This window comes from Aspergillus novofumigatus, assembly GCF_002847465.1.
Source record: "Aspergillus novofumigatus IBT 16806 chromosome Unknown P174scaffold_6, whole genome shotgun sequence".
In the NCBI taxonomy this organism is placed as follows: Eukaryota; Fungi; Ascomycota; class Eurotiomycetes; order Eurotiales; family Aspergillaceae; genus Aspergillus; species Aspergillus novofumigatus.
Genome location: NW_020194279.1, coordinates 1458179 through 1482612, shown reverse-complemented (window position 1 = coordinate 1482612; position 24434 = coordinate 1458179). Strand labels below are relative to the sequence as shown.

At 48.9% G+C, this 24434-nt stretch overlaps 5 protein-coding genes across 5 annotated transcripts; 3 read left to right on the top strand and 2 right to left on the bottom strand.

The window, feature by feature from the left end:
* Positions 1 to 334: 334 nt before the first annotated feature.
* On the top strand, positions 335 to 3354 carry P174DRAFT_250740 (GABA permease GabA). Its single transcript, XM_024821460.1, has 20 exons — positions 335 to 568; positions 641 to 674; positions 736 to 805; positions 862 to 934; positions 988 to 1016; positions 1082 to 1084; positions 1135 to 1199; positions 1247 to 1318; positions 1375 to 1489; positions 1539 to 1617; positions 1668 to 1702; positions 1750 to 1778; positions 1828 to 1860; positions 1916 to 1940; positions 1988 to 2189; positions 2237 to 2314; positions 2368 to 2496; positions 2547 to 2694; positions 2747 to 2825; positions 2884 to 3354. Exons 1-20 carry the CDS (start codon positions 471 to 473, stop codon positions 3060 to 3062), a joined length of 1575 nt encoding a protein of 524 aa, XP_024680431.1. The 5' UTR covers positions 335 to 470; the 3' UTR covers positions 3063 to 3354.
* Positions 3355 to 3646: 292 nt separating this feature from the next.
* P174DRAFT_433254 (NACHT and TPR domain protein) lies at positions 3647 to 7939 on the bottom strand (the record flags this gene model as incomplete). The annotated part of the gene is made up of 3 exons (XM_024825798.1): positions 3647 to 7510; positions 7573 to 7623; positions 7667 to 7939. The coding sequence occupies 3 exons, from the start codon at positions 7937 to 7939 to the stop codon at positions 3647 to 3649; spliced, it is 4188 nt and encodes a 1395-aa protein (XP_024680430.1).
* Positions 7940 to 8890: 951 nt separating this feature from the next.
* P174DRAFT_514239 (glycoside hydrolase family 55 protein) lies at positions 8891 to 13468 on the bottom strand (the record flags this gene model as incomplete). The annotated part of the gene is made up of 11 exons (XM_024832069.1): positions 8891 to 9855; positions 9910 to 10497; positions 10548 to 11051; positions 11114 to 11882; positions 11946 to 12093; positions 12172 to 12500; positions 12558 to 12709; positions 12761 to 12784; positions 12848 to 12881; positions 12942 to 13352; positions 13373 to 13468. The coding sequence occupies 11 exons, from the start codon at positions 13466 to 13468 to the stop codon at positions 8891 to 8893; spliced, it is 4020 nt and encodes a 1339-aa protein (XP_024680429.1).
* Positions 13469 to 14986: 1518 nt separating this feature from the next.
* Positions 14987 to 19241, top strand: P174DRAFT_410649 (glycoside hydrolase). Its single transcript, XM_024824246.1, has 6 exons — positions 14987 to 15279; positions 15348 to 17949; positions 18000 to 18240; positions 18320 to 18588; positions 18640 to 18726; positions 18779 to 19241. Exons 1-6 carry the CDS (start codon positions 15044 to 15046, stop codon positions 19175 to 19177), a joined length of 3834 nt encoding a protein of 1277 aa, XP_024680428.1. The 5' UTR covers positions 14987 to 15043; the 3' UTR covers positions 19178 to 19241.
* A 1969-nt stretch (positions 19242 to 21210) lies between these two features.
* On the top strand, positions 21211 to 22285 carry P174DRAFT_443810 (uncharacterized protein). The gene has a single exon (XM_024827922.1). The coding sequence runs from the start codon at positions 21285 to 21287 to the stop codon at positions 22185 to 22187; it is 903 nt and encodes a 300-aa protein (XP_024680427.1). The 5' UTR covers positions 21211 to 21284; the 3' UTR covers positions 22188 to 22285.
* Positions 22286 to 24434: the final 2149 nt, after the last annotated feature.

The window sequence follows — 24434 nt, the reverse complement described above, 5'->3', positions numbered from 1 at the left end:
TATCGGTTTATCATCTGGGTCGCAGTCCCTTAGACGCTGTGAATGTTGTAATGCTGTTGCGATTACCCCATATCCATTAGGTAACAGTTGAATTCCCCCGCGATCAGCTGGTGGGCCTAGTGAGGGACAAGGGACATGATGGCGTACTCCGTAGACTACATTCCCAGGAATCCAGCTTCCGACGATGGCAAATAGCATAACAAGTAGATAGAGAACTGAAAGGGTCAGATTGAAGAAGGTTTCAACTTAACTTTTGAGGCTTTCCCTAGCAAGTACCTGTCTACCTAGTAAGTCACACTAGACTCTACCTAAGGCTGCCAGAAATTGAGTTTCCCCGGCTGGGGTAAATCCTACACTACCACGCCAACTTACTTATAACCTGACACTATTGCTGCTCTGCTCTTGACTTTGCTTTTCAGGTTACTCGACTCTTGTCGCATTCAATACTTGATCTACTGTAATATCTCGACATGTCTACGATAGAGAAGCACAAAGGCCGGGTCGATGATGACGCCCAACTTGCGGCCATGGGCCACAAGGCCGAGTTGGATCGCAATTTCTCCATGCTGTATGCTTTTTTCTTTTCTGACCATGTACAGTCCGGCTGTTTGGAGTGATGGCTGATGAATGATGGATTTAGATCGATGTTAGGACTGGCGTTTGCGATTCTCAACGTATGATTGTTTGATTCCACCGGGTTTGCGGTATCGCATACTAATGACCATATCGTGCTAGTCATGGACGGCTCTTTCAGCAAGTTTATCGCTCAGTCTTCCTTCCGGAGGAAGCGTGAGCGTCGTTTGGGGTAGGTTTTTAGTTCCCTGAGTTCGACGTCAGTCTCAGTGCTGACTTGGGGTACAGGGTTGATCACTGCGGGGATCTGTAACCTTTGCATTGCGGCTTCGCTGGCTGAGTTTCTGTCTGCGTATCCTACGTTAGTATTTCTGACTTTTGATATTTGGGATTCGAGGTGTTGACGGCATATAGGGCTGGTGGACAGTATCATTGGGTTGCAGGTGAGTTATTCATATTCTTAGTGGATGTTCGAAGAGTGTGATGCTAACTTTTCTTCGTGTCGTAGTTAGTAAGTTATCCTATGTTATTGCAACTGTGGACAGCGCTAACAGCTGGAAGTCTCTTGGGAGAGATGGAGGCCAATTCTCTCTTGGATTACTGGTTGGGTGAACGTGTCTGGCTGGGTATGATGACCCGTCTCGGAGCTTCAAGTTCGCTGCTGATGAAACAGGTCGCTCTCGTCGCTACTGGTGGACTCTTGGGCAGTCAGTTGATCCTAGGCGTTATTTCCTTGATGAATCCGGTAAGAGGGTTGAGTGTTGACGACCACGCCTGTTATGGTTGACTGACACTTTGCAGGAATATGAGGCGCAGCGGTGGCATCAGTTCCTCATCTACATTGCTTATAATATTGCCGCGTTCATCATCAATGCCTTGATGAACTCTGTTCTTCCTTATATTACTAAGAGTGCCTGTAAGTCTCTTTCCCCAATGGTTCCGTGACATATACTGATGGTATCAAGTCATCTGGTCCCTCACTGGGTTTACTGTCATATGCATTACGGTGCTAGCATGCGCATCGCCAAATTACAACTCGGCAAAGTGAGGACTCCTGTGGTTTTATGAAATAAGGGACCTGCTGACAAAGTCAGATTCGTGTTTACAGATTTCATCAATGAGACAGGCTGTATGTGTCGACCCCTACATTTGATGGACCGAAGCTGACAAACGCAGGGCCTGATGGTGTTGCCTGGTTGCTTGGAGTACGTTATTCGTCACGTCAACACATGCATGATTCTGACAGCGATGCAGTTGCTTCAAGGTGGACTTGGTGTTACTGGATTTGTAAGTCTCCACGCTTGCAGACGTTTGTACTCGTCCTTAAACTAACATGTCAAAGGACGGTGTCGCGCACATGATTGAAGGTAACTCATTCTCAATACAATGTGGCGACTTGAGCTTACGTTCAAAGAAATCCCTCGTGCTTCGGTTGTTGGCCCCAAGATTATGATCGGTTGCGTCTGTATCGGAACTGTGACTGGTACCATCTTCCTGATTGTGCTGCTCTTTGTTGCTGGCAACATCGACGATGTAATCAGTTCGGCGGCCGGACCTCTCCTACAGATCCTCAAGAACGCAACCAACAGCAATGCCGGCGCCATCTGCCTGCTCATGTAGGTCATTTCAAAAAGCCTCGCGGTTCATTTCTAATGATCTCTAGGTTCCCTCTGGTCTGCATGCTTTTCGCAACCATCTCCATCATGACAACAAGCAGCCGTATGATCTTCGCTTTTGCAAGGTGATTATCTACCAGCTTATAGGACTGTTGATTTTGTGCTGACAAGCCTGCAGAGATGGAGGTCTTCCGGCTTCTCGCTTCTTCAGCAAAGTGCACCCCAAGCTGAAGGTTCCTCTGAACTCTTTGTATCTGAATCTGGCACTGGTTGTCATCTTTGGATGCATCTTCCTTGGCTCTACCAGGTCGGTTGTGTGTTGACGGTATCACAGTACCATGACTAACATTGAATCAGTGCTTTCAACGCCATTGTCTCCGCTTCTGTGGTACTGCTTGATGTTGCATATGGTATGCCAATTGCGGTCAACTGCCTCCGCGGACGTAACATGCTCCCAGAGCGCCCATTTGTGCTTCCTAACCTTGTTGGCTGGACTGCCAATGCGGTAAGTTCTTCTTACAGTCCATCTCGAGGGGAGAACTCATATATCGCTTTAGATCTCCCTTGTCTACATCTCAGTCACCACTGTGCTCTTTCTCTTCCCGCCAGAGCTCCCCGTATCGGGCAGCAGCATGAGTAAGTTCCAAGGCACTGCAATGCAGAATTGAGCGACTACTAACACCGCTGCGTCTAGACTACTGCGTCGCTGCCTTTGGCATTATCATCGTTATCTCGGCTATTCAGTGGATCATTGACGGACGGAAGAACTTCACTGGACCACGGACCGATATGGACATCTTGACAGGACAACTCCCTGCTGGCCACTACCCTGTCGACAGTAATGCTGCGCATGTAGTACCTGACGAAAAGTAGCCTCAGGAAGGCGCTTGCTGTATAGTACTCACAGAGTGAGAATGTACTACTTCCATGCTATTTCAACACTATTTGGTACAATATCAACGATCGTTGTGACTGAGGTCGTTCGTCCGCTCCACTGCCTCACAGTCGCCCTTCCATGTTGCGAAAGATGCCCCATAAGAGGCGATGGGATAGGTATTATCACAGTCTATACACAGTATATGTAGCGACAGGCAAAAACAATCGTGGATCGATTGGCGATGTGACACAACAAGGGCGATAAGAAAAGTTGCACAAAAGACCGACGATAAGCCATGAGGCGCAACCTGGAGTTCGGTTCGGCTCAGCAACAGAGATCACCAGGGATCAAATTAATGGTATCCAAAAATTCATGAAACGAGAATGATATGGAATGAACGAAGGTTAAGAAAGGAAATAAGAATCATTTGTCGCATGGAATTTAAGTCAGAGGTAGTCGGCACCTCAGGCTAACTGCTGCCGAAAGGCTGCAACTTTTCCGATTCGGAGTTTGTTTCTTCATCAACGCCGAGGTTTGAACAATAAATTTGTATAAGCTACCGGAACGCTAACTCCAAGGTCTACGCCGCAAGGCCGAGTAGAAAGTTGCCGAAATCGAGGGAGCATGTAGTAGAATCTGAAGAAGTGTAAGCATCAAGACCCCATTCCTTCTTCAGCTGAATCCGCCATGTCTCGAAGTCCATTTCCTCACCATCGACCAGCATCTTGCCGCTGCGGATCTCTTTCAATCGCGGGGGAATGACGATAAAGTACTTGACATGCTTCGAATTACATCTCTTCATGGGCATCGCGTCCTCCCCCTCCACCAGTTTAACGCAGTCCGGACAAAACTTCCCCTTCTCCAAGCAAATGGGGCACATGGAAAACCCATCCCGCGTAGGCGCTCTCCGATGGCATGAGCCGCAACATATATACCAGGGGTCGCTGTTGTTCTGTTCCAACCTGTGGGCGATTGCAACTGCATTTTTCAAGTCGCCCGCCCTCATCAGAGTATATTGCAGGTCAGAAAGGTTCGACTCGTCGTCCGCGCCGTAGTCATCGCTGAGGCTTCGAGTGCTCCGTTGCACGCAAGGTCGGAAGAGAGCCCGCGCCCGCTCCTCTTGCCCTCCGAGGCGGCAGTAGAGGCCCGAGTAGATAGCTGGCGCGAAGGCGACACTCCCAGAGAGGAAGGACTGGCTTTGCTGCGCGAGCTTCTCAAGTTTGGCCACAGATTCTTCCGCCTCTGGAGTCCCAACTCCGGCCTCGAGTGCGTTATAGAGAAACTCCTGAGCCAGGTTAGAGGAGGCGAGCTGTCTGATAGTCCCGATCAATGTGCCGCCGGAGGAGGAGGAGGAATATGTATCCATGATTTTCTCCCAACATCTGATTGCCTTTCCTTGGTCCCGAAGAACCTCGTTATAGATTCGAGCGACGGCCATATCCACCTCCGCGGCAATCAACGTCCTCGACCCCTTTCGAGCCGCCCGGGCCGCCGTTTGCAAGCTCTCCAACACGAAGTCAAGGTCATTGGTAGCCAATGCGGCATCGGCAGCGAGCCTTGACTTGACGTCTACATCAAACACGTTGATCAGTAGGAATCGAGTCAACTCTGAGAAATCTCCTTCAGGTGCTGGAGTATCGGCTAACTTCTTCAGCAAGTCCATGGTCGCTTCGTGAGCGTGGTTGTCGTTGTAGTGTTGCAGAAGCGCGTAGATACATGTCCAGCAAGAGGGCGCGTACCGATATGCCTCTTGAAACGCCTCGAACCGTTTCTCCCCATCCCCCAGATCCCCATAGATCTCACCCATACGTTCCAGGCACTTATGGAGATGTGCGTTTAATGACCTGTCCTCTGGCGACTCCGCAATCATCTTCGACAAACTTAGTCGAGTCCTTTCCCAGAGCTCAATAGATTTCTGCCAGTCATCTTGCTCCTGGTATGTCTCTGCTATCTCACGCAGTGTCCGCCAATCATCCGGATCGAGTTCCATCGCCTTTTTGCAATACTGGAGGGCATCATCAGGGTACCCTGCTTGGCGCAGAGCGACCGCACATTGTCGAAACCACTGACTGGTCTTTTCAAAGCCACCAAATTCAGCAGCCTCAACTACCTCTTCCGCCGTCATGTCTCTGTCGTGATCGTGGAACTCCTCGCCCTTGATTAGCATCTGATAGCGCCATACAATAGAGGCCATGGGAACGGGATTAGGCAGGTCTTCCCACAGCCATCTCTTGATGCAGAACATTGCCATTGGTTTAAATGAGTTGACTGGCTCGTCCTCTGTCGTCGAAATAAACTCCTTCTCTTCCGGGGATAGAAACTCGAGGACATCTTGCTCTCGCCACCACTGTCGGACAGCATTGATAGTAGCCGTAGGAAGAGCCCAATTGTTTTCCCCAAGCCAGTTCGACATTGATTCTTCCGACCGAAATGCTGTCAACAGCTTCTTCGCGATCTCTCTTTTATCCTCCAATGAGCACTCGGACGGGGAAATGGTGAGCAGGTGATGGCCCCAGTTCCGCGCAGCATATCGAAGCAGGTGCCCCGAGTCATTGGCCTTTGTCGCAAATTCAGGATCGGTAATCAGTCTTAAGTAAGTCTTTAGGATATGAACTTTGGCTTCATGGCAATTCACCCCAACGGCAATGTGGCCCTCCTTAGCCGACACCTTGCCCTCCGACTCCTCCCGGAAGAAGTCGCCAATGGATGCATGGCAGAAGGTGACGGTAGTTGTATCCTTTTTTGAGCTGAAGTGCATGAAGAAATCCATGTCCCCAGAAGTCACAGCATCGGCACCTTGTGTCTCCTCGTCGGCGGACCAGTCGAGCGCGTTTAGGTTGAGTGGTCCATTCTCTAGCTCGGCCGTCGTCAGCCCATCTTCTCGGTGTAAGGTGAAGAATGACGCCCACTGGCGCCGTAGGGCCCCTTCAAGGTCAATCATGCCATCCCCTTCAGGTGATTTCAGTCTGAGGATCGCCTCTATGTCTGCCAGGCTCCATGGCTGATCCGCGTAGGTGACCCAGAGCAACGATTCATTGAGATACTCGAGCTCCTCCTCATCGGAGCTTTCAGAGAGACTGGCTAGCACGTGTTGGAGCATCTGCTTCAGGCCCCGGGGAGCCTGCTTCAGCGCTTTCCGCATACTAGTCTCATTCCGCTTCTTAACTAACTCCTGCAGTATAAGATTTACCCAAAGGAACATGCCTTCCGCCCCAACTGTTAGCCTATCAATGATCTCATCCCGCAAGTTAGCCGACACCCTTCGCAGAACCGGAGACTTTTTGATGCTGGCGTGGATATACTCGCAGATATCGCCCGAATTCTTCTGCTTGGTGACATGAAGGGTTGGGACCTTAACCTCCAGGCCTTCGAGCAGTTGGTCACTAATATAAGGTCGGCCAACAATGGCTAGCTGCAAGCGCGACTTATTGCTATACAAGTCCCTTGCCAGGCCGAGGAAGATCCTCCGCTCTTCATCCGGGTTTTCATCCAATGCATCCAGCAGGATATATGCGGTGCTCTTGCTGTCAATATTGGGCTTGCTAAGAAAATATTCAACGAATAGGAGATGCCACGCACTCTCGAGGGTGCTGATCCGTTCATATTCCTCGATGGTCCCGAGATACTTCAGGTATACTGGGTCACTCTTGCAGATCTGAAAGGCCAGGTCTCGCAAAGCCTGATGAACGGACCTTGTCTGGGGATTGTCCCCTTTGAAGAAGAAGTATCCGATAGAAACCAGCGACCTACTCTGAGAGCCTGAAGGAAACTGCTCACGAAGGAAACTGATCATATTTGTCGCTAGAAATGACTTCCCCGCACCCGGATTCCCAGACACAAACATGATCGGTGTTTCCTTATTAATCCAGGATTGGAAAACATCTTCCCTGCGGACCCAGTCTCCTGTGCCCGGTACATGGGCCTTGTGGATCTTGTCGAACCATTCCCGGGCTGAATCGATCATGGATGGCCTGAGGACCCGGTTGACGAGTCCCTGCAGGGCCTCTTGATCCACAGCGGCCCCCTGCTTTTGCTCATTCCCGGAAACGATCAGCTTCCCTAGCAGCTCTTGCACTTCCTGTACCTGCGCGCCCATCTGGTTCACTGTCATCCCGGTCTCCAGGACAGTCGCGCTGATGGTGTTAACGGACACAGAAATACCATCAACTACACGGCCAGTTCTCTTCGACTCAGTCAAGGTCTCAGCTCCAACTAAGTTAGCTTCAACCCGGGTGAGCTTGTCAAGCCTCTCCATCGCCGCTAGGATGGCGTCGTCGTTACCGAGGAAGAAATTCCGTGTGAACTTAAGTAGTCGGCCACGCCGGATGGTCTTCGATGACAGCGCAAAGATCTCAATAAGCGTAACGATGATATCGCTGAGTTTGTCGCTCAGGGCTTCGGAGATGGCTTCTTGTGTATATGCTCTTAGCCGGATCGTGTAGTCCTAGACTTGTTCAGAACTCCATCTATCTATCCTTTTACTGGTCTTGGTCCACGGGACCTTACCTGCAGCATCTGCATCAGATCCTGAATCGCCTCATACGAGGCCGATACCCCCTTGCAGCGCCCATCAAATGCAGCACGGCCCCAAAGACAAGACTGCTGGGGGAATGATCATCGAAGCGCCCCCAGCCGCGAGGATGCCGAACAGTTGCACGGGGATCATGGCTGACTCGAGAGCATCGAACATAACACCTCGCTTTTCACGGAACTCGCGAAAGGCCCTATTCCTCTCATCGATTTCTTTCATGAGATCCTCAACATTGCGAATCTTGGAGAGGAAGTCGACCTCGAGAGTCTCCTCTGTGATTTCGCGGTACTTTTGGATCGCCTTCTCATAGATGGCAGGGAACTGGTCCATGAGAGCGCCCATGTTTTATGCTAAAAATCGATGCAATTCTCGCAACCCTGACGATCAGGTGGAGCTGGGTGGAATTGGGTGAGATTATTCCCACTTATCAGCTACTGCATGTAGAGAGAAGTGCGGGGTACTGTCCTCTTACTACATTGAATTACATGCCTGCAGCGCACTTGCACCACATTCTTGCCATGCTTACATACCACATATCTCCCAGCTTATATGCTATCCGTTCAATACTTCTTATATCTTGCCTGCCGATATCAATTAGCCCCAGAAGACCAAAAATGGTACATACGACCATAGGGTGTGGAAAACAGGGCTTCCCGTCCGCTCAGCCGTACTTAAGCCACATGTAGAACGTGGTCAATCCCTAGAAAGCCCTTTTGCCTCTAAAGCAGCGGCGTGATGCTTTTAGTATGAGTGCTGGTAATATAGGTGAGGACCCAATCACCCCTGGTGATGATGGCTCCAGGGGGTTGACAAAGGTGAACTTAGCAGTTAACTACAGAAGAAAACAGTGATTAAGCTGCTTTTAATCAGCTCTGCACCCTGTAGTTTAAAGAGCTACATGTCACACCCTGGGTTCCGTCTCTGCTGTTCTCTGCTAGTCAACTGCTTTGGGAATGGGGTGATATAGTCCCTGGACTATATCCGATACTTGCCTAAGGCCTACCATCCGGGTAGCCTAGCGTTATACTGAACAGGTATGGGGGCAATGGGGATATGATGATCCTAATGGGATTAAAAACAATCTAAAGGTAACACAAGAACAATAATAGTAGAGATAGAAGCAACTAAGAAGCGCTGTACATATTATATGACTAGATTTTGCCTAATCTCTGAAGCAAAAGAAAGGAACAAATTGCTTAGAGCCCAGATAATTTGTGTATAACCAAGTACCCATGCGCTATGGGAGCGGACTAGAGCATGGAGCTACCTTTCCAGGTCTTTCAACAACCGCTATCACCGAGTGGGCCGAGTAGATGAAGATGGTATTGGCGAGGAGCTCTCACTCTCATCAGGAAGAGGAAGAGCGGTCGGCGGAGGTAGGGGAGTTTTCCAACCCGGATTAGGACCAACACAGTACGCGCTCCCGCGCACAAGGCTTCCAGTGCAGTTCAGTCCAGATGACAAGGAAGGATTGACCTCTAAGAATAAATCCGCAGTTATGGATTCCTGGATGCAGATGGATGGACATGAATCACCATCCACAGCAACATGCCACTTACCACACCGCAGCGTCGTGCCATTGGCGACCGTAACGTTGGACGGTGGCGGCACGATTGATTGCAGATATCCTGTGCTTTCAACAGGGCTCACTGTTGCCTTTGCGATGGGGGCGGTGCTGGAATAAGTCCCTCCCTGGGGACCCAGGCATAAAACGCTGCCATAAAGTTCAACGGATTTTTGAAGGTTGCTGCAGTCCCACGACACCCACGAATTATAGCGCCTTACATCCCCAAGTCGGTAGTTATTTGCTAGCTCGATGGAGGTGCATGTGTCGTTGGCCTTGAGGACATAAGTGGTCTCACAGGGAAAGGGAAGGCAGAGCGCCAGGTTCGCTGCGATGTTGCCGCACACCACGGAGACCGCTGGGTTGGCCATGAACAAGGCCGCCGACGAGACATTGGACTTTAGCGCAATGGAATCGCACGTCTCACCTGCGGATGTGGTCGTATATGTGTTGCCTGACACGCAGATCGGATCGGGGTCCAGTTCGGGAACCGCATCAAGCGATGGTGGCATATCAGTAGGGCCCTTCAAACCGCATTTCTCATGTACAACTTGTAAGTCTGCCTGGAAGTATTCGTCATACACTGAATATGGAGACCTTTGCATCATTTCGAGTCTTTCCACAAAACAGAAGGAGCAGAGCTGGTCGTGTGGCAGAGCTTCCGTGCTCACGGCGTCAAACTCAGCGATCACGTCTGCGTATCATTAGCAAGCCATCCTCACAACGCCAGTTTTTCCACGCTGCGTACCATTGCAATACTGTCTTGTAACCCGGTCCTGGAGACAGGTCTCGTTCCAACCTGCCCATATTTGCCCACCGAATTTGGTTGGGGCAGAGCTACTGACGTTGTGTCCCGAACAAGTGCTCGCGACGTTGTCAAACCAGCCTTTCAAAGATTCTCCACAGGCAGAGTCGCAGACTGATGCGGTGAGGGTGTCGTTGTGCAAAGACTGCCGATATTCTTGTCTCAGGAAGGTCTGAACATAGCGGTCACATTGGATTACCTCCGCCAGCGCTGTTCGACAGGAACTGGGCAACCCCTCCAAAGCATCAGCATCTGCGTCAAGGTCCCAGACGTAGAAGCCGGGGAAGTTGCGGCCTCCGATAATTGCCTTAGGGCCTCGAACCCACGCAAGAAGGGAGGACATATACCCGTTCTTATTATCCCTGGCGTATGTCGGCGTGTCGCTGGAGGGACTCACCATTTCCTTAATAGCTTTGGTGACAAGATTGTAGATCCAGATGTCATAACTTTCTTCAATATGGAATCCACGGTCCTGGCAGTTGTCGGTGTCCAGACAAGTTTGGGAATAATCTGAGAACCAACTATAGAGCCCTACGTATCATTAGCACCGGCTAAGTAGTCCTACGGTCTAAAGGACTCACCTGCTCCAAGGAGAAGCACTGACGAAGAATCAACAATCCGCACTGCCCAGGACAGCGCGCAAGTTGGCGAGCCGACAGTGCAATTACCAAAATCGGGATCACTGGCAAACAGACCAATCCTGAAGGGCTCGGGGGCAGGAGGAATTGGTTGAAAGTATGGCGACTCAGTCTGAATCATCCCTAATAAAACATCCTTGGCTTGGTGAAGCTGGTACTGGTAGAGCACACTATGCTCGGACGCGGTGCCGTACAGCCATGTAGGGCCTTGGCTCTCTACCAAGACGCCACGAGCCGTGTAGACATCAAGTTGATCTTGAGAGACCAAATCTAGATCATGATCTGCAGTCCAGACCCATACATTCTCCAGGTATGCCGATGAGGATCTGGTTAGGTGCAGCATCAATGAGGCTGCGATGCAATCTTTTTTCACTGTGCCAGTACCCTTTGGACAATTTACTGCTTGCAAATTGGAGCCGATGGCACCTCCGACACGGAAGTGAGAATCTGCATTAGTTAGCGAAGAATACCATGTGATATGGGAGCAGTAGGAACAAGGCCTCTCATACCCCATAGACCTGCTGAGCCTTGCGTCGACTCGTGGATATTCCACTCCATAAGAACCGCACCAGCAGTAGGACCAGACACTGTGAAAAGCATATCCTGGATTTCAACAATTCCTACATCTCCCGGATCACCGACCTGGACGGCCACAGAAGGGTGATCAATGTCCTCAAACTGCGGCCCTGTAGCCATGATCTGAGACCAGGCCTGGCCTAAGATTCGCGATCCCTTTGGAATCTTCAGAGTGTTCTTAATCACGTAGACACCATGGGGGAAAAATATAATTGAGGACATATTAGCACCACGAGCTAAGATGCTATTCAGTGCAGTAGTATCATCTGTAATCCCATCACCTTTTGCACCAAGCGCCTTAACATCTAACACTTGAGTCGAACCAAGGTCATGATACTGGGGCCTTCGTCGGGTGAAGAAATTCGGTTTGATATTGTAGACATTCGAGCCGACCAGTGATTGTGTTCTGTTCATGACTGGGAGATTTTCTCCAGAGACAAACCTCGTCCCGGAAGGGTCGTTGACCATGCCAAAGCCCCATGAGTCAAGGACAGTTGCATCACCCCCAGATACCAAGGCTTGCTTCACGTTGTCGTCAAAAATGGCATTCTGGGTGTTATAGAAGCCGACGTTCTGCAGCAGCAGTGCGGTTGAGTTCTTACTATAAAGTGTGGTAATGATGCCTGTAGGGGTATTGGCAATGACTGCGTCGACGAGCACAAATGAGCCCACACCCTGACCAGTGCTGAATGGGCCACCTGCCTAGAAATCATGTTAGTCTCAATGTGAGCGAGTGATGGTTGGGGCAGGGGGCTTAATATGTACGCCGCCGATGATCACAATCCCAGTAGTGCAACTTTCGATTACAACGTCCTGCATGGTCCAAGCCCAATCCCAGTGAATTTGCAGGGCGGTCTTGCAGTTCACAAACACCATGTGACTGGTGGTAAATTGCTGGTTACCCAAGTACGCTCTGTTCACCATCAGCACGTACTCACCAAGCTCCTTGACTCGTCACGAATGTTCTGTAGAAGTATCATCACACACTTACCCGAAATTGCCACCGACGAAAGTAAGATCGCTCATAAAACCCCCGCTTCCATTCTCCATATATAGCCCCTGCTGTGTTGTGGCTGGATCCTGGGACATATAGAAGTAGATATTCTCAAGGGAAGTTCCCTGAGCAACTTGCCAATGAATTGCACAGACATAGGCGTCCTGGGCAGTCCTAGTAATATCTAGTTTGAAATTACGAATGCTGCGAAGGAAGTTATTGGTGTTGATATACCATTCTTCCTGGTCACCGACGTAGACGTTGGATGTGATAACGCCTAGGCCGACAAAGCTGGACGCCGCCATGATTGTGGGTAGTTCCAACGGCTTCGCGAATCAGGCATTAGACTCATAAAGTACCCGGACAGAACGAGAGAGACTTACATCGCCTATCAACTGCGTGTTGTAATACTGAATAACCGAGCTACTGACCAGGTACGTTCCAGGAGGGAAATAAACGACTGCTGGGTAAATCGTACTCGAACCACAGCTGGCACCGCAGCGGTTTCCGTCCGAGATGGCGAGGTTGATGGCGGCTGTATCTGGTCAGTATATTGAGGAGCAATGGGCTGAAATGTCCAGTCTACCGGTGTCATCCGTCAATCCGTCGCCTAGAAATGCAGGTCAGCATCTTTTTTTCCTCGAGGAAAGAAGGTTCCAAAAGTATTTCCCACCTTTAGCACCATAGTCCATGACGTTCCTCCAGACCTATTGTCGATACATGTCAACATCACAAGAAGATTTATCGGAAGCTTGCAACGCGCGTACTTTGTAATCATTGGGGGCATATGGGTTGGCCCCTCGTTGCTGCATGGTGGCCATCCACCAGGCGGAGAAAGATCTCTTCCCCAGAGATCCGTCGGTTGAATTACCCCTGTACTCCGGTTCAAACTGTGCATATTCAAGGAGCCCATTCGGTCGCCGCAACACCTGTGTCGGAATCAAACTATCGTTTTGCTTGACCCCGTACTTGGCGCGCACCTGAGCAGCAAGTGCATCGTGATTGCCCGTTGACGGAGAAGGAGGACTAGCCTCTGCCATTATGCGGGCTGCCTCTCGCAGGTCTGCGGGAATTGAATAGCTATAGGTGCTAGAAGTGTTGGCTGGTTGCGCGCTATCTCTTTTCTGAAGGCTGTCGAGAGCCTTGACTGCGGACTCGCTGTAATCCAGCGGGCAGCGCTCTCTTTGGATGGCTGCACAGCAGAGCTGTTTTTGAATTCGTAGGAATTGTATTGGACATTTTCCAGGCGAAGCTTGTTCACAACTCTCAAGACTTCCAGAGCCCTCGCCACCATCTCTGCTGCCTCGGAGCTTTCCGTGGGAACGAACGCAGAGACGGTTGCTGATGCATCTAGGGCAGGGGAGACATAAGATGATGCCTGCCGCCTGTCATGGTGGTGGCCGTGGTGACCATGATGAGTGGCCCAGACAAGAACACTCAGCTGGCTCAAGGGCAAGAGAGCTGGTAGGAGATGCATCCTAACTTGCTATGACTGACAGACACTCTCAGCAATGAATAATCACTAAATCTTACTTTTTCTGTTTTGTTCCCTTTGGGATGGTCTTTCGTCCCCTTTTTCTTTCCTGGCGAAAGCCCGTTGTCGGCTAACCCTACCATCCGCACGCTAGTTCGAACGTGCTCGCTTTCGACCCATATTATTGCGAACTCGTTCGACATGTAGTTATGGGTTGTATTGCCAACTAGTTCCGGAGTTGGCCGTGTAGGCCGGCTCAACCCGGTCTAGTTGTACGAAGTTATTCCGCTACTGACTATGGTCTTTTCACTATACTCACCCATAGTTCCAGACGCAGTACACCCGCCTTAGATGTAACCGTCCATTGCACTAATCCCTGCGCTTGTATACTAGACAAGTGTAGTTCTCAGTCTATCCAATGGATGAGAAGTGTAACTCTTCCCATTACTTGGCATGGCTTGGCCACATTAGCCAAGACGAGCTAGTACCTAGCAAGCTTGCGCTAATACACAACCGAGGCAATACGGAGTAATGGCATTGGTGTGAAGGCTTTTTAGTCTTACGGCTTACCACTCGTATCGTCTCATCGAAGTGCTGGAGAACTTTTACAGTCTAGATAGATAAATACGACTCATGCGAGACCAAATATCTAGACTACTGCGCCACACATACCACTGGACCAAGGGTAGGCTACCCCTATTAATAAAGTGATCCACTGCCCTCTGGTTGCTCTTTCCCATAGTTTCTTTTCATGTTGGGCTTTGTTTGACGGTACTACTTCGCAGCTTACGTCGCTTTGTAGTGGACTTAGCACAAATCCTGAAGCAGAAAAGCCTGCTATACTCCGTCAATTTCAATTTATTAGAGTCCTTGCGGAATCATGGCGATTGTTAAGTCCGGCAATCCGAATCATGAACGCAATTTAGATTATGCTGTGCGAGCCTTTACGAACCACGTCTCAAAGCTAGGGACGTCCTAACTCCAGTCTAGTGGAGAATGGTACATCCTCGAGGCTCGCTTCCTGGGAAAATAAGCGGCCAGGTCAAAATGGACCCGTTCATTCGTACCTCCGGCCTTCGGCCGTCTGGCACGTACTAGTCGAGTCGATAGTTTCCAAGGGGGCATACCGACGAATTCGACAGACGCTGTTAAGCGGAAAGATTACAGATTCAGGTTGAAATCATGGTGTGGAACGGTGTTCTCCCTAACTGCATGCAATATATTGGGTCATGATCCTCTTTGGCCAGATTCCATTTGACCGGTACGACTTTCTCCTGTTTTCAAGCCCCGTTTGCTCTTTCCTCTATTTCATCATATTAGTCTATACGCCCAAGAGATGGCCATTCATGCTTGATTTATCATTCCTATTTGTTGACGAATCTCATACATTCAAGGATGGCATCGAGGTGGTTCTTAGGCCGTCTTACCTTGATCCTTGCGGTCTTCCTCTTCTCTGTCGTCCCTGTTCTGGCGCAGAACTGCAGCAAGGACAATCCGTGCGCAACAGGATGTTGTTCTACGAGTGGATGGTGTGGAACATCAGAAGAGCATTGCGGTGCCGGGAATTGTGTGGATACTTGTGACTATAAACTTGAATGCGATGCAAACAATCCATGCAAAACAGGATGCTGGTGAGCCATCATTCCTATCTTCCTTTTCCATATAGCATGGATGCATTCACTTACCAAGAACATGTTAGTTCTAAAGCTGGATTCTGCGGCCTAGGGCCGGACTACTGCGGCAAAGATGCGTGTGTGTCGGGCTGCGATGCCAAGTCCGAATGTGATCCTGGATTTGGTGCGGAATGGGCGCAAAGCTCGAAATGTCCCCTAAACGTGTGCTGTTCGAAGTTCGGGTTCTGTGGCACGACAAGCGAATTCTGTGGCAGTAAGAAGGTCAAAAAGCCAAGTTGTAGCCTTGACGACTCAACTTTAGACCGTGTTGTCGGATACTATGAAGGATGGGGGAGTCGTCGGCCCTGTAATGCCTTCTGGCCCGAGCGAATCCCCACAGGAGTCTATACACATATCAATTTCGCGTTCGCGGCCATCAATCCGGAGACCTTTGAGGTGGGACCGGCCCAGAGTGATGATATCGATCTCCTGCAGCGGGTCACCAATCTCAAACGGATAGATCCAGATTTGAAGGTCATGATTGCTCTGGGGGGATGGACGTTCAATGATCCTGGTGCCACGAGAACCACATTCTCAGACATTGCAGGCTCAGAGGATAACCAGAGAAAGTTCTTCAAGTCCCTTACCTCCTTTCTGAGTACTTATGACTTGGATGGAGTAGACCTGGACTGGGAATATCCTGTAGCTGATGATCGTGGTGGGAAGAAAGAAGACTTCAAGAACTTCCCTACATTCATGGCAAATCTAAAAAATGCTCTCCAATCAGCCGGTGGACGGAGTGAGGTATCAATTACCCTACCAGCGTCCTATTGGTACCTTCAGCATTTCGATATTGCGAAGCTTCAACGGCATGTGGACTTTTTCAACATTATGTCTTATGATCTGCATGGCACCTGGGACCAAGGGAACAAATGGACGGGCGAGTACTTGAATGCTCACACTAACCTAACAGAAATTGACAGAGCCCTTGAGCTTCTGTGGCGCAATGACATTGACTCCTCGAAGGTGGTCATGGGTCTGGCATTTTACAGTCGGACATACACGGTAGAAGATCCTGGCTGTGTAACACCTGGCTGCCTATACGCTTCTGGAGGAAGAAAAGGTGATTGTAGTGGGGAGATTGGCATCCTTTTGAACAGTGAGATTGATCAAATCAAAGACAAGCGTGGCCTGGTCCCAACATTGAACGAGGATGCAGCGGTACAATTGCTCAGCTGGGATGACCAATGGCTGTCCTATGATGATGAGGTAACTTTGAAGATAAAATTGGACTACGCGCGCAAGTCCTGTCTGGGAGGGGTGATGGTCTGGGCTATTAGCCATGATACAGCTGATGCGAAATATTCACATGTGCTGGGAAAGAACAGCCATCGCACGTTCACAACTAAGCCAGCAATATTCGCGGTTGTCGATACGAGTACCGAAACGCTGTACGAAACCAAGGAAGAAAGCCACCTCCAATGCAAGTGGTCTAATTGTGGAGAGTACTGCCCTTCTGGCTGGAAGATGATGATACGAGATGACCCGGACCGGCACAATAATAACGAAATCCTGCTGGACAAAACCACCTGCACCAAGCCGCACGGTCGTCGTTTCTGCTGTCCTCCAAGCGAAACGTTCCCTAAGTGTGGCTGGTACGGCTTCAAGGGGGGCAATTGCGACGGCACATGCCCCTCGGGATATCGAGAAGTCGGATCCCTTAAAGAAGAGTGTCACGCAGGCCATCATCAGGCCGCCTGCTGCACGGTGAAGGATGATAATGGCGTGCTTCTCAATTCCATGAGACTCTACGAATCGTGTGATTGGGCGGCTGAGTTCCCGGAGTGTGAGCAGGGCAAGTGTACATTCGCCGGATCTCCATGGCCTACTGAATTTGTTTCATCAAGCACGGGCAGTGGCGCTGTTGCGTGTTCTTGGAACTGGAAGAAACGAGGTGATAATGGAGGCATGAATGGCTTCGACCCTGACCCTCAGAAACGTAAGTACTGCTGTGATACCTCGGATAAGTTGACGACTTGGGGAACGTGTGAGTGGCGCTCCAACATTGGCGAGTACGGATCCTCAGGCAAGAGATGCAAGTCAGGCTGCAAAGCAAACGAAATCCCCATTGCTCTTGAAGGCTCGGCGGACTGTCATCAGGATGGAGCGCAAGCATATTGCTGCACCGGTACTTACCGCACCCAAACACGGAATTTGCTACCGGAACTGGAAGCAGACAAGACCACCATGGAGGCGTGGGTAAACAACCCCACCTGCGACAACGATAGTGGACTCCTCCGACGCGGACAAATTCCCCTGACTACCGTCGCAGTCAGTCGTGCGGGAGATATCTTTGGCGAGCTGCTTCTTGGAGAGGAAAACGGCAACATGAGCACGGTATTCCAGAAGAAGGAATCGATTTTCAACGAGAGTATCACCACAAAATGGAAGTGGCTCGCAACCAAGTACTCCGTGCCGTGGCTTACCAACGAGGAGACATATCCCGTTGGGAAGCTCTACAGCCCGCAAAAACTGGGACAAATCGTCATGTGCAATGCGGATGCCTTCAATGAGATGATTGGAAACACCGGCCTTGACCTCAATTGCACCCATTATGAACCAACGGCCGAGGATTACACGGAAGCGGATGATTCCGATAGCACAGTATATAAACGCTGGCTGGAAGAGGTATGCATTTCTCTAGGTTTCATATTTTCGGCAGCACTGATCAATAATAGCGTCACGTCCTTAATCGGCTTGAGAAGCGAACGCCACCCGAAAAGAAGAAGTATATCTGTACAGATAAGGATGGAAAAAAAAAGACGATCTATTATCAGAGCCAAGGATATCCGTCAGTGGGAGAGTGGGATGAAAATGCGGAACAAGTCCGAAATGCCTATGACCTGGTTGACTGGGATCACTGTCACACTCCACAGACCCAAACATACAACCTCGGAGATCAGCGTGGAACTTATGCCAGTAAGTTGTCCCTCTTTTAGCTGTTTCGGACGAGAGAAGCTCAAGACGTCGCACGCTAATTTCGCTTTGTTTTCATCAGCTGAACATACCATGGAGATGCAGTCTATAGAACTCTTCTTCACATGGGCCATCAAAAACGGCCCAGAGGAGTGCCATGATATCGACTGTGATTTCCTGGCGAACTTTTTCAACAAGCCTGTCCTGGACAAAAACGTACCTGGATTGCAGGGGCTTGACCTTAACCATCAGCAGGTCCCCATGCAGCGTTTTATGGAGCAACTGGGTAGTTATTTTAACAACGAGAACTTTGCGATCCTTCATGGAACCATTAATCTCAACAAAGCACAGGTATAGATCTCAATTCCAATCAGTGAAAGAATCAAAGCTGACATGAATCAGTTATGGAAACATGCTAAACCCAGAAGTGATGACACATGGGCCGAGACAAAGAAGGACCCTACCAAAGCATTAGAGCTAATCCGAGATGTAAGTGAGAAGAGCCAACTGTCACGACTGAACTAACAAGCTTTCTGAAAAGACAATTGCTGTCTTCAACTACCTCCGAGCTGATGCCGTCTGGGCCAAGTTCAAGGCCATCAACGACAAAGTCCGTGAGGAAATGAAGCGAGTCGACCAGCAGTACAAAGAGGACAAAAAGAAAGACCTGAATCTCCTCGACTGCTGGGATGCTTGGATGGAGCATCAACTCGATCGTGTGGTGAACGGGGGGAAAGACTGGGTTAAGAAGGCCCTCAAAGATATGGAGGATTACTGGGTGCCTTCTAAGTTTGACAACCCACAGGATCCGTTCATGAAGCAGGTTTGTGACGCTATCCAAGGAGTCCTGTCTCTCCTGGAATTGGCTGCAGCTGAGGCGATCAAGCGATCATTCTTCGACCTTGGCTTAGATGGTGATCCGATGGATACATCAGATTAGGCATAGATACTCTGTAAAGCTCACCTTGGTCAAAGGCTCCAGGTGGTTGATGTTCTTAGTTTGTGCTATGGTCATGATTAATGTTCCCTTACTGTAGAGTAAGAATCACCCACAAATGGAGTCATGATAAGTATAATAACACCTCTTCATAATTAGCACCAGACACTTAGAGCAACATAGGATGCAATTGCAAGAGAGGTCAGAAGCACAGGAGCGCAGTTAGTAGATTAAGTCGTAATAACGTAACCGGTAAGCGAGTCGCCCACGTAAGCCAGTCGGCCACCTCTCGAATTCCCGAACGCTTCAGGAGACTGCAGCAATCTAAACCACCACCATGCCACCAAAAGCGCGTACAAATTCAAGAAATATAATTGAAAAGGAGGCGCTTGTACGATAGATTCTCTCTGTGGATCAGCGCAGTGCAGCTCCCCGGCCATCTCACGTACGAGAAATGGCTAATATCTTGCTTGCAAAGCGTGGCACAACTCCTATTCAAGCTGTTGGAGAGAAATGGGTGTACAACTTTACTAAACGCCAGGATAAACTCAAAACTCGATCCCTCGCCGGTATAATCATCAGCGCGCGAAGTGTGAGGATCCTAAGGTGATTACTGAGTGGTTCAACCGTGTACAGGTCACCAGGATGCAGTATGGGATTGCTGATGAGGATATGTATAACGTTGATGAGACTGGCTTTGCTATGGGCCTTGTGGCTACTGCAAAAGTAGTAACAAGAGCAGAGATGGCTAGCCGGCCATTTCTTGTACAGCCAGGCAATCGTGAATGGGTCACATCTATTGGGTGTGTCAACTGTACAGGATGGGCACTTCCACCATGCATTATCTTCAAAGGAAAGGTCCATATTGAGGGATGGTATGAAGATAATGCCTTGCCACGCGACTGGAGGATCGAAGTCAGTGCAAATGGCTGGACAACTGATGAAATTGGACTGCGTTGGCTTCAAAAGCTCTTTATTCCAGCAACTAATAGCCGTACAACTGGCAAATATCGGCTGTTGGTTCTTGATGGCCATGGAAGCCATCTAACACCACAATTTGACCAGATATGCATGGAGCAAAATAGCATACCAATCTGCATGCCAGCGCACTCATCACATCTCTTGCAGCCTCTTGATGTTGGGTGTTTTGCGCCCTTAAAGCGTGCGTACGGCCGCCTGGTTGAAAACAAGATGCGGCTTGGTTTCAGTCATATTAACAAAGTTGACTTTCTTGAGGCCTATCCTAACGCGCGTACAGAAGTCTTCAGGCCAGAGAATATTCAAAATGGATTTGTAGCAGCTGGACTTGTCCCTTTACACCCAGAACGTGTGCTATCACAGCTGAATATACAGCTAAAGACCCCTACACAACCCCCAAGTCAATCAACAACTTCCGTATCAAAAACGCCATACAATCTCAAGCAGTTGAATAAGCAGGCATGTACAATAAAGAAGCTATTGCGGCATCATACACAGAGTCCTCCTATTCCAACAGACAGGGCATTGAATCAGCTTGTAAAAGGGCTTGAAATAGCCCTTAATGGGGCTGCTATTCTTGCAAAGGAAAACCAAGATCTACGGGCTGCACATGAGAAAGAGCTCAAAAGAGAAAACGGTCCAAAGCGCAGATTGCTTCTGCAGAGGGCCTTTCAATTGAAGAAGGCCATATGTTATAGAGAGCAGGAATCAGGTTGAAGAAGCTATACAGACTGGACCTGCACTACAGGAACTGAACGCACCAGACACATTGCAGCGCCGCGTACGGGCGCCCCCACGCTGCAGTGACTGTCATATTATCAGGCATAAAAGATTGCAGTGTCCTAATCGTGGTCATGATTAGTTTTTATATATAAATGCATGTTTTGCTGTATTAAAATACCTTTTCTTTAAGAAGATGGTCTGAATTGGTTGGAAGGTGGCCGACTCGCTTACTGGTTACGTTAATAATGATTACTAATTTCCAAGTAGCGAAAACCGGACGTTTTCCTATTAATACCCATTCATTCCCCTCATTGCCGCCAGTTACAAAGAACTCTCCGCCTACTCTGTACCCTTTTTCCTCTCTATTACAACCTGCTATTTTATTACATTTAAAGCCAAGTGCCGCAGCATGGCCCAATCAACAGACTCCAGAGATGAAAATACTTCTGAAAACCATTTCTTTTATCACTCCTCTTGGCCAGCACGGTGGTCGCACCCGGAATTCACTGATAGCCACACAGAGCGTTACAAGCGCTGGAGTCAGCAGCCCTGGTTTAAAGATGACAATCGCTCTGCTGTGCAGCTAGTTAGTTTAGCTGATGATGAAGGCTGGCCCTGGGGCTTCTTCATCTACCGCACGGTCTACACCCCTGAGTCTGATCAGGTTTGGTCCGCCTGTCTGGAGAAAATCGACCGCTATATCCACTGGGAAATTGACCAGGTTGATGGTGACCGATATGCAGGGGCTGAGGACCATGGCTTTCCTGAGAGGCTTGTCCATGAGGGATACAAAAATGTTATCCTTGAGGATAAACAACGCTGGGATGGTGCACTAATTGAGCAGATTCGTGAGGATTTCAAGAACCTTATTGCATCTCGGGGTGGTGGGATAGGGGAGGTTGTGCCTCGGTACACAGTGTGTCTGGTCATTGATCAGCATAGCTTAGATTCAATTATGAATACTTTTGAGGAGCCAGCAGAGAGCCAGTGCGGGGGTGGGCCAAGGAAGGGATTTATTACTATGGTTGATCCTATGTTTGTACCAGGCTTTGAGGGGTATTTTGGGTTTATGCGAGTTGAGATTGACAGGCTTTGGTGGCTAACGGTCGAGTTGTGCTCATCAAGTTCAATGAGAGACATCTGTCCGGAGGTGCAACCAGGCAAGATACCAGTTTACAATGCTGACCTGGGTTATGCGGATGATGATCCGTCATGGACTGGACCTAGGCTGGTAACGCCCATGACTCACCGTGAGTATGTTGACAGCCAAAGGAGGGATGCAGCAATGAATGGTAGTTACCATGAGACTTAGTTCCTATGTCATGTGATGTAAAGGGATTAAAAGAACAGAAAGAAAGCGCCTGATCAGAAACATGATGTACATTGATATGTGGATTTTCAAGATCTGGCCAATCAATTCTTTGCTCTTGTAAAGATTGTTTACTGTCTGACTCAGTGACAACAGACGCACTCAACCATTCCTTGTAGTAGGATGAGCGACACATAGCCCCTTGATATCTGCCTAACTCAGCAGTCGGCATAATCTGGAAGGAAGATGATCTCCACAGAATATATAAGTAAGTGGAAAGGAAGTGTGTACCTAGGCACAGCAGTATTGATTATTGCAGCATTCAGGGTTGTGCTAGCCTATTTTTAACAACCATGTTACATTAGAGCAAATGGTCTCTGGTGCCCTTTCTGTACATTGCGACCACTGCATCAAGTTCTAGAAGCTCACTGAATGGTATAACAGGTTATCAATGTGTATCCCCGTCATGATTAAAGCAACCACGGCTGAGCTTCAGAAGGGGCTCACTAGCAGCTACTTCTCCAGTGTTGACCTGGTCAATGTTGGTGCATTCCCCCTGCCATATACCAACATTGAGAACAAAGGGATTAGGCGTATGTGACCCGGATATACAAGGTCAACCCAACACTGCACATGGTCCTTGAAATCAATCCCAAAGCAGGGGACATCGCTCGACAGCTTGACTTAGAGGGAAAATACGGACTCATACAAGGGTGAGGCATAACAGCAGTTAGGATGTTTGTAAGAAAACTATTCACTAACAGCCAGCAGACCTTTGCATGGCCTTCCCATCCTTGTCAAAGTCAACATGGGCACCAAGGACAAGATGGAAACAGCTGTTAAGCTTGTATGCAGTGATATCCTAATTTAATAACTAACTAAGATTACAGCTGGCTCTTACGCGCTTATTAGTGCCAAGGTGGCTGCAGATTTAACTATTATAAAGAAGCTTAGACAAGCAGGCATTATTATTCTTAGCAAAACCAGCATGTCAGAGTGGGCGAACTTTAGGTCACTAAATAAATCCTCCAGCTGGAATGCCCAGGACAGCCAGACATATATAGCTTACTACCTAAAGCAGGATCCCAGCAGTAGTTCAAGTAGTAGTGTGTGGTAGCTAATTTAAGCCTTGCCTTTGCAGCCCTAGGTACTAAGGTAATGGCTTTCATCTAGGGAGCTCCCAGAGAATTATATGCTAAATTCTAGGATTAATTAGATAAGTAAAAGCATTCTATCTCTAAGTAAGAATAATAATATTATTAATATTAAGCCTACTATTAGTCTCACATCATAATACATGGTCATCCCCATAAGTGAGCACCAGGATACAATCAGGCTCAGGGCCAAGACTATTAAAGATACAGTTGGGACAGCAGGCAGACTGCCTTTAGCAAATGCGGATCTCTATCTGTTTCACGAGCACTGTCTATGCTTCAGCTTGTCACATTTGAGGATATGTTATCTTCTGCCTTCCTCCTGGAATTGTCGTCATTAGATGATCTCGATACGTTGACTTGATGTTGCTACAGGTGGCTCTATAAGACTCGTAAACCGTCGAATCCCGACTGGAAAATCTTCAGGTCCGTCGGTTGGATGACCATTTCGTATGAGTATTGAACCTGTGGATATGAGTGAGCATCTGATTAATGTTAGGGCGTCTGGTAAACTCACTGGCCATTACAGCAGGATAAAAGCGTCTGGCAATATTTTAGTGATCAACAAAAGAGAGTAATTTCACATATGTTAACAGGAGCAGGAAATTGATACAATGACGTTCCGGACACTGGGAAATGATGGTGAGTTGAACTTTGCTGGCAGTGTTATTATGGCAGACCAAGCGGGCAGATTTAGAGTAAACATTACTGTACTATTCATGATCGATCAGAAACTTAGCTAGCAGCGGTCCCCAATAAGTATGGATGAAGCCTTAAATGGGCGCTGGGTACCTCTTATGAGCATCATTCAGCGTCTAATGTACCAGGTCATAACCCTAGGCCATGTTGGTTAGAACAGTTGTCACGCATGCTTGATTTGTCTTGTGCTAGGCATCGCAGTAGCCTAGCGGCTCCGCAACATCCATTACTGCTAGCATCTGCATTAGTATTGGTGACTAGCTTCTACATGACTCAGGTTGGCTGTTGTATGTTGTTGTCATAGCTCTACCCCGGAGTAAGTGTACGGCGTAGACTTGTATAGACTGTTGAAAGGAGGCATTACGTCATGTCAACCTCAGGCCGCCAATCCTTCCCC

Excerpts from the sequence above, each read along its gene's own strand:
- P174DRAFT_443810 (XM_024827922.1), top strand. The coding sequence starts at position 21,285 with ATGGCCCAATCAACAGACTCCAGAGATGAAAATACTTCTGAAAACCAT.
- P174DRAFT_410649 (XM_024824246.1), top strand. The coding sequence starts at position 15,044 with ATGGCATCGAGGTGGTTCTTAGGCCGTCTTACCTTGATCCTTGCGGTC. Across the intron at positions 17,950-17,999 it reads ATAAACGCTGGCTGGAAGAG|CGTCACGTCCTTAATCGGCT; the intron begins GTATGCATTTCT and ends GATCAATAATAG. Across the intron at positions 18,589-18,639 it reads TTAATCTCAACAAAGCACAG|TTATGGAAACATGCTAAACC; the intron begins GTATAGATCTCA and ends GACATGAATCAG.
- P174DRAFT_250740 (XM_024821460.1), top strand. The coding sequence starts at position 471 with ATGTCTACGATAGAGAAGCACAAAGGCCGGGTCGATGATGACGCCCAA. Across the intron at positions 2,190-2,236 it reads GGCGCCATCTGCCTGCTCAT|GTTCCCTCTGGTCTGCATGC; the intron begins GTAGGTCATTTC and ends AATGATCTCTAG. Across the intron at positions 2,315-2,367 it reads ATGATCTTCGCTTTTGCAAG|AGATGGAGGTCTTCCGGCTT; the intron begins GTGATTATCTAC and ends ACAAGCCTGCAG.